The following is a 9,063-nucleotide window of genomic DNA, read 5'->3' on the forward strand; positions in this document are numbered from 1 at the left end:
GGTAAAGAGACATGTCTCCAACTAAGCCCTAACTGTAGCATATTCTTGCCCGGCTAACTCGAAATCCTATAATTAAGGCAATTATTTCTGATAAAATTCTGAACCCAAAACCATACATACTATTAAAGATTCAGGGAGCATTCTTTGATATTTTTTTATACAATTTTACATCTGTTTTGATTGGTATGCGAGAAGAATGCTACAAGTTAAGGCAATTTTCTTCCACCCAAAACCTCCCAAGTACAACATTAATGCAACCTTTTGAGTTATATATATGAGATGCATGCATGAGAGCATGCATGCTTGCGTTAGCCGGCGCGGATATTGTGCGATGCACCTTCTTAGAACCTGAATGGTTGATCGACCCGAATTCTATCTTTTAATACATAACATATTTCACAAAAGTAGCAATATAATAGCACGTTATACGTGCATAAAGATATTTAAATCTTCTCAAGTCTTTGTGCTTTTGTGAGCTCCTTTCCCTGTGTGTGTGTGTGAGAGACAGAGAGAGCTCTGAGTCCCTTTTGGCCCGGCCCCCCCAATGTTTGGAGTCGTCGTACTCCAAATCTCGGATTCTCAGAAGCTAATGATCGGAGTAACCCTGATGGATAGAGAGGATTGGAACATAAAAATGCCTCCATGAGAAGCCAAGAACTTGCGCTCAAAGTTCTGAGGTGCGGCTTGGCGTGCGCGCATGCTCACTTCCGTCAGCTAGCTGGCTAGGATGGCAAACAGTGCTCACTTCTCGCAAGTCTGTCAGGCGTTCGGTAGACCGCCGAGCCCCAAGGCTCAATCAGTCCCTTTCTTTCTAGCATACAGTCGCGTCGTGTTTGTAAGTCATGTCGCCCTTGTCTATAAATTTGTCTAGCTAGGACAACGTACGTACGTACGTTTGCTGCATATCAGAAACTTTTTTGTGTCGTTGGCTTTGTTTTCCGAGCAGAACTCGTCTGAGATTTGAGGCTGCGTATTGATCACCATGCACGAGTATGCAACTTTGGCTCTTTGAATGATTATTTTAGTTAAAAAAAACAAAAACATAAAATGCAAGAATCGAGTTGTTCCAACACCTAGACAGTGAAGTCAAAGTCCTTCAATCATAATGTTCTCTGCAATTAAAGTTCTTTGACCAGTCTCTTTAATGTATCTTTAGTACTTTGAGTTCCACTTTTCTATTTTATCTCACATGAGGGACCAGTTCCTCCCTTTGAACCAGAAAAAAAGTTGATTTATAAGCTAAAGCAATTAAGGGGCTTGAAAGCTCGAAAATAATACACTGATATCTAGGCATAAAAAGGAACAAAAGCAGATTCTTTAGCTTCAAAAACTCTTTCGTGAAATGTACAGTATACCATTTTTTGTTTCTATCAGGAATATGATATGATTTGTACATGCTCGGGAGTCGGGTGTGCAAGTTTTACATATTTTCTTTAAGAAAGAAAGACAAACATGAAATCTACATAAAAATATTCTCTTTTTAACGATGGATTCCAATTTTTTTCAAAATAAATGTGTAAGATTTACAGTACTTAGCTTTGCTGCTTATACCCCGGCCACCTCTTCAGGCAAGGAGAGGGACAACAGAACCAGTGGCCTGACCCCAGCGGTTGATGGGGTGTCAATAGGAATCCTGAACTCCTTGCATATATATCCTGGCTTCAGCCTCGTTTCCTTAGTTTCCTCTTGGTACCACTCATTAGCCAATTAAATTTAGAGAAATTAATAGCTCTATGAAGAGGTGACTTGATGTGATATTTTTCCGGCCAATTTTACCACTTTTATATGTAAAATTTTCTTAGACTACTTTTATCAGGGTAGGGTGGAACTTCAGTCTTCTCATTCATCCAAGAAAAAGAAAAAGAATTATTGGAAGGAGAGAAAATTGTGTGCCTGCAAGCATCGTCAGAACAACTCCTCGAGCAAAGAAAATTGCATTATAACGCAGACAGAAGGACGTGTTAGAATGTTTTTGTTCTTTTAAGGCATTGTTGACTCCGACTGGTCGTTAATCCAACAGGCAACACAAGGGCTTCAACATAAAGTGGATATAGCGAAGTGTGAACTGCATAATATCACAAAACCAACTGTGCATGACTAACCAAAGTGCATCCACTTGGCTCACTTATCTACTTTGATAGAATTCATGAATTGCACGTAAAAAGGTCAAGACTGACAATACAACCATCAAACATAAGAGAGGAACCTTACAAAGATTAAACAACTGTCATGACCGTATGAGAAACTTAGTTTTAATGACAAAAGACAGACAATGGAACCATAGGAAGCAAACAAACATTGATGAAAGAAAGGGAAAAAAAGGGGATAAAAAAAGATCGTCCAGTGTGAATGAGTATTGTTCTGCACTTCTTCGAGGGCATCGAATAATACGACTGCATACAAACACCCCCATCCTATAAAACCCTAAGAAAGAAGAAAGAGATTACCATCTAGAATTTCTATTTCTCACCAAATTGTTTGTCTTCTATTCACATGCCAACTTAGTGTCAAAGCTGCTCAAGCAAATGGCAAAAGCCTGAAATGCAGACAGAGGATATCGGTAATCCATGGTAAACATATCCTTGCCAACCTTACCAAACTGCAGAATTATCTTATCATGGTCGGATTGAGTTGGTTGTGATGGTGCTGGTGTTGGTGCTGGTGCTGGCGCTGGTGCTGGTGCTGGGGCAGGCAGTGATGGTGTTGGTGCACCAGCAGCAGGGTGTGTTGCAGCAATCAGCTGAAAGTTCTTAACAGAGGCAACAGTCACCCTGCCACGGAAGTTGAGGCACCAACACTGCAACTGTTCATGCCATCTTGGTGCCTTGTTTCGGAGAACCAAGAGTCTCTCCTTTCCCTCATCTTCATCACGGGACCCAATAATATCAGAGAATCTAGAGCTGCTAAACTCAGTCGAGTTGTCAATTGATTTTGACAAGGAAATACTCCGAAATGAGTCTTCGAGGGACCGAGGGAGGAGCTCAGGTTGGCCAGGAACACTGCCACCTGGCTCAAGTGCTGAGGCAGGGATTGAGTGCATTGTGCACTGCATCCTGCGTGGACCCCTAGTGCCTAGCACATTGAGCTCATATATTACTTGGGCAATATTGTAGCTGCCGGTGGGAACCTTTGGAGAAACTTTTTTTGAATAGAACCTACGGCTTCGGCCAGGAGGGGACAACTGCCCATTGTGGCAGGGAGGCTGTGTATCATAAACTATGAATTTGGTGCCCAGAAAATTTGACCTGAAATAAAGACCAGTAAGCATTTTAATAGAAGAGATAGATACATGGTCACTTGTGGTATCAACTTCACCACAGGCGAGAAATTATAAATGGAAGACTACTAGCACGACGAATATGGTGGGTTCTGGTCATCATACTAATTCAGGTGGAAGCACATTAATAATTAGATAATGTCACTAAATTTCAGTTTCTACGTCTATAATGGTGTAAATGCTAAAAGACAAGAAACAAGTCTAATAAAGGATCATATGCCAAATGAGGGTGCCTATATAAATAAGAGGCTAAAAAAAACTTGCAAATTTATACATGCATTAATCAGAAATTTGATGCACAATCATAGATGCACTCAAAGAAATAAATCTAATATGGTGATCTGATGGGCAACAAATACTCCTTATCTGTGCACTAAAGTTTAATTAGCTCAAGAATGGGGCAATAAGGGTTATAGAGACAAAGTGGAATGGATGTCCAGGATATGAAAACCAGACAAGTTTTGACTACAATCTAACAGAACCATCTATAGATATAGACGGTGAAAGAGCATAGGCTGAATGGTCTTTATATGCATTCGTCATACCATAAACTTGCAATCAAATCCTTAAAAGACTATATATATATATATCATTATTCATATATATATTTCTATGTCACAGCTTTATAAATCACAGCATAAAAAGACCCCAATATATACAATTCAGCTTTATATGAGATTATAAAATAGAAGTTACATTCCTTGATATTTCTTGAAATCCTTACATAAGGCAAAAGTTGTGGTTCGCAGGGAAAAAAATCATCAAATTGATCAACTTCATAGTTCTAATTTCTAATTAAAAAAATAGCTATATTCATGTTTTTTTTCCTTTTTTTTTTTTTATATCTGTAGGTGTTCGGGCCAGCTTGCGCACACCTTGACTAATCCCATGGGGCCCTGAAGTTAATGGTCAGGTAAACCTCCAGTGGCCCTGAGGGGACTCGAATTGGTGACCACTGGGTAGCAAACCCAAGGCTTGACCAACTAAGCTACCCTTTAGGGTTAATAGCTCTATTCATGTTGAAAAGCACTCATTCAAAAATAACCTATAAGGCTAGCTTTAAGTACTAAAGAATTAAAAGTATAATCTCAGTAAGAACAACTCAAAATTATACACAATGGAACAAAGGTGTGGCAGCAATTTATCAGACAATAGGTTTTTTCTGCTAAGAAGACTACTTATTATTCCCTGGTACTTGTATTAATTGGTTACTTGACCAGAAGATCTCTCATGCCTATAAGCAAACCCATGGAAGAACTCAAGAAGGGAGAAAAGGCAAGTTGATATACGTGTCATCAATTACCGGTCACTGCATCTCTCAAGTGTGTCAATGACTTTGAAACAAATCAAAAGTTCCAACTGCCTGCCTAAATCAATTGCCAATATATCCTTTTCAGTGCTGCATTTCATTTTAGTTTTTTTTTTTTTTTTGGGGGGGGGGCAGGCAATAATATATAGAGTTCATCCCAGTTCAAGATATTTAAGAGAATTGTATTGCAGAAAGAATTACAAGGTTGAACAAGAGCTACCTCAGTTTACCAATGTAAGTGCTGCTTGATCTTGAGATGTTATCAGCATCCATGGAAATCACATACTCTGTGCAAGTTGTTCGCCGGGTCCGTCTCGCAGAGAGAAGAAACTTCCCGTTTTCAACAAGCAAAGCTGCAGGTCCATAGATTGATTAGAAGCACATCCCAGATAGAACGATAACCACTAATGCAACAGGGAAGATGCTGATAAACATACAAGGAAATAAATAGTTCTTTATATGGAAAAAAGTCAGCCAGCAAGCTACCAAATAAATATGCAATCACAGGGCATAGATAATTGATGCGAGCACTAAACTAATTCAATCATAAATGTAGTAGATATTCAAGTCAACACAGAACAAAAGGACTGCAGTCTGCACAACCCATAGAAGATATGGCTTGATACAAATGCTCAATATTGGAACTGGAATACAACTTGAAGTCCATGAAGTATGCGGAATGAAGTTTTTATAAACCTAATGTGGTTCATCGCATGGCCGTTCAGGAACCTGTACAGAGAGGGTCTCCAGTTACTGTAGTCTGTACCCAATACCACAAGACTTCATTAGAAAATTACATATTGAACTTGGTTGATTACAAGTATTATGATTGATTTGGAGGAAAGGAAAAGAGAATATTTTTTACATGATGTAAAAATAAGAGAGGAGAAACTATTGTGACGTATACAGGTATCAAGGAAAACAAATAATTAATGGTATATAAAGGCTACATTTAACCTTATTTATTTATTTTTTTATTTGGAAAACATTTATTTTCATAAGGATAAAAAAAGGAAATTTTTTTGCCATTTTTATTCTCTTTTAACATTGTTTGCTAATTGGGTACATTTATGGGCAGATTTTTTTTTTTTTTTTGGTTTATTTTTATTTTTTTATTTTTTTTTTTGTTTTTTTTTGGGGGGGGGGGGGGGGGGGGGGGGGGGGGGGGGGGGGGGGGGGGGGGGAATTGATGAACTTCAATTGAAATTATCTTTTCTATCCCAAATAGCCAGCACTTCCATTTTGGGGCCTTTATTTTTCTTCCTTCTTTTGGGGCCATCTCACAGAAGTGGACGCAGTTGCCTTGGTTGCCTCCCTCTTTCAGCTGACCCTAGTGAATACTACAGCACATTCATTGCAAAGGATGGTACACCCACGGAGAGAAAACTTGCATGCCAAACACATATTAATCTAGCATTTAGATACATGGAGGATGTCAAGGCAGTTTCTGAACAAATAATTCAGTATTACAGTTGCAAAGAAGAGTTCATTATAATTATTGACCATCAATCACGACTGATAAAAAAAGAAAATTGCAGTCAAATCTAAATATCACAAATATTCTTAACAAATAAGGAAACCATAGATATGCACCACATTGGAACACATTTAATGCCATTTTACAAAACTGTCAATTATATTGAAAACCATAGAGCAATAGTAAGGTAAGAGCAAACATTACTATAAGATTCCAATCAATCCCAAAACAAGGGAGTTCATATGAAATCAACAAAATATTAGCCGGAGTTAAAGTGTAGGAAGCTGTACTTACCAGGGCTAAGACAAAGGAAAAGGTGGTAAGTTAAATTTGATTTGTCCCTCTTAATGAAGCATTGAATGGTTCCATCCCTAGGCCCTGGCTGTAAACAAATAAAATAAAATAAATAATAATTAAAACCTTGTGAGTTGTCAGCCCACTATCATAGAAGACCTCTTTTCTAAAATGAAGTGCTGTAAATTTCCAGATATAGAAACCAAGTAACAATGTTAAGACAGAGATATTTAAGCAATCATGGGGTGTATTCATTTGATAGGCAAGATGAAAGATCACAAAGATCTTACCTGCTTTAGGGAGACAGGGAAGGTAATCTTCCCCGAGAATTCAGGATTTTTGACAATTTCTTGGCACATTTCCCTCCAGGACCTGCAGACAGCAGCACATGCAACAACATGCTTCCGGGCAGGCCATGTATTCTCACTTGCTTCCAATCTTTTGATCACATCACGCAAAAGCTCAGGTGGGAGGCTAGCCCAACGGCTGTTCTGGATTACCAAAGGCTGATCACGCAACTCATGGACTGAGCCATGTGATTTCCCCCTGTGATGACTGGGCAGCCTCACCTCAAAACTTCTTCTTGATAAGCTTCCTAATCCGTCCCTTACATCACGAACTATACTTCGGAACGACATTTACTCCAATATACTGATAATCCCAGATGTCATATATCTTCAATATGGTTACATATATTTTAATCCACTTTAAGTTAAAGGATGATCAGTGACCACAAACTCTTGTTTTCAAGTATAACTGCAAATCAAATTCAGCTATTCAAATTCCGATCACCATGCTTGATAACAAAGAAAGAAAAGAGAAAAGAAGACAGATGGGGAAAAGCACAAAGCAAGAAAAAGAGATTCTCAGAAAAGAAGGCTGACATGGACCTAAAGCAGCATAAAATACCAGGCTTTTATCAGAATTATCTTTTGGCTGGTTTTAAACCCGATCCAGAATTCTAAACGACCATTATTCAAATAAACTTCTTATTCGGTACAATGTAATTTAAATGGAGAATCTACCCGAAACAATTACGCTCACAGGGTAAAGCGAGATGCATATTTCATTATTTCTCCCAACCAAAAAGCATCCACCAAAACAATTAAAGTAACATTTTTATGAACTATATCCGTATTTATTAATTGAAAAACCTTCACAGGAGAAAAAAGGTAAAGAAGAAAAAAAGGATTTTTACCAAAAAAATACGTAATGCAGGCTCAATATCTAGAAGCCAATAACCTGGGAGAATCCTATACAGTTAGTTACAGTTATACTGAATCAAATTGCTTCACATCCTTAAATCAGTGTTTTAGAATTTTTTTTTTTTTTTGATCGGTAAACAAATCTTTATTGATCAAAAGAAGGCAAATGCCCAAGTATACGGACAAAACCTTTAAACCTTTAAGAAAATGACAAGATAAGAAAAGGAATCTTCTGGGTAAAATACCTTTAAACTTAAAAATCATCATATTATAGAGCAAAGAGACTACGTGCGTACGCCTTGTAACTGATTGAAGATCCGTAGATAAGTGAAGAACATACAAAGATCAAATCTAGAAAAAAAAAAAAAAAAAAACTGTAATATTGGAAATGCAACATAAAAATGATTCATTTTTTTTTTTTTTCCAACTAAGCACCAAACCAGAAAATTGAAAAGAAAAGCGGTAAAAGCAATCAAAATCTCAGTTATAAGCAACAAAACCAACAATGTTAGCCACTAAAAGTTGCAGAACACAAATTGAAATGTCAAGCTACAAACACCTCGAGGCAAAACCCAACATAAATTTTCAGAATTATGTTTTAAGAAAATTAAAAATTATCATCAGCTGGTGAAAACCTATCAAAGGCTGTCAAACACCCAAAAACTTTAAGACCCTTTTACCAGTTCTATAAAAACCTACCCACCAACACAGAAACAAACTCCGGATTCCAAAAACTTTCCTGGGAGCCGAACAGAAACTCAACAGAACCCAGAAAAGGAGTTGGAAAACCAGATATAGACGTACCCAGAGTGAAGATCACGCGCAGCTCACTATCTTCTTCTCTGTTCTCACTTCTCAGACACGCTCACTCAGATGCTTCGATTTTCTACCCCACACACACCACACCACACCACACCACACCACACTCTCCTCTCTCTCTCTCTCTCTCCCCTCTCTCTCTCAGACTCGGACTTGAAGCCTTTATTAAATCGAATTCACGAACTAACATAAAGAAAAGCTTCTTAATTTTTAATCACTGATTATCACTAATTTTATGTTTCCATTTTGTTTAATCTCGACTAGAACCAGAGGCTTTTCGTGTTTTTTAATATTACAGTTTTACCCTTATCTGTTGACCTTTCCGTTTCTTTTTTAACTCCCGTTACGGAACCCAGCTAACGGTCCGTGTATTCTACTCCTTGTTTTATATTTTTTAGAATTGTTTTTAGAAAAATTCTATTTCTATAAACTGACGTGGGTAATATATATAAAAAATATTTATATGATATAATTTAATTTAAAAGATAAAATTTTTAAATTTAAATTTTATAAATTAAATCTTATTATTCAAGTGACGTCGACAATATGCTATACACAATTTGAAAATAAAATAAATGAAACAGCTAAAAAAATGCAATCACATTAAGGGTCTATTTGAAGTTACCGTAAGAGTTTTAAAAAGTGTTTAAATAATTTTAAAAACTTTTTAATAGAAAAATTA

General features: G+C 37.3%; 1 protein-coding gene across 2 annotated transcripts; it reads right to left on the minus strand.

Moving 5' to 3' along the window:
* Positions 1-2,130: 2,130 nt before the first annotated feature.
* LOC122296308 (tubby-like F-box protein 14) lies at positions 2,131-8,534 on the minus strand. 2 transcript variants are annotated; one of them, XM_043105897.1, is made up of 6 exons: positions 8,367-8,534; positions 7,808-7,913; positions 6,648-7,113; positions 6,358-6,445; positions 4,807-4,939; positions 2,131-3,245 (listed from the first exon to the last, which is right to left on the minus strand). In XM_043105897.1, the coding sequence occupies exons 3-6, from the start codon at positions 6,993-6,995 to the stop codon at positions 2,486-2,488; spliced, it is 1,329 nt and encodes a 442-aa protein (XP_042961831.1). In that variant the 5' UTR covers positions 6,996-7,113; positions 7,808-7,913; positions 8,367-8,534; the 3' UTR covers positions 2,131-2,485. The 2 variants fall into 2 exon arrangements, with proteins under 2 accessions (XP_042961831.1, XP_042961830.1); XM_043105896.1 differs by lacking the exon at positions 7,808-7,913.
* Positions 8,535-9,063: the final 529 nt, after the last annotated feature.

Source organism: Carya illinoinensis, chromosome 15, assembly GCF_018687715.1.
Source record: "Carya illinoinensis cultivar Pawnee chromosome 15, C.illinoinensisPawnee_v1, whole genome shotgun sequence".
NCBI classification, from domain to species: Eukaryota; Viridiplantae; Streptophyta; class Magnoliopsida; order Fagales; family Juglandaceae; genus Carya; species Carya illinoinensis.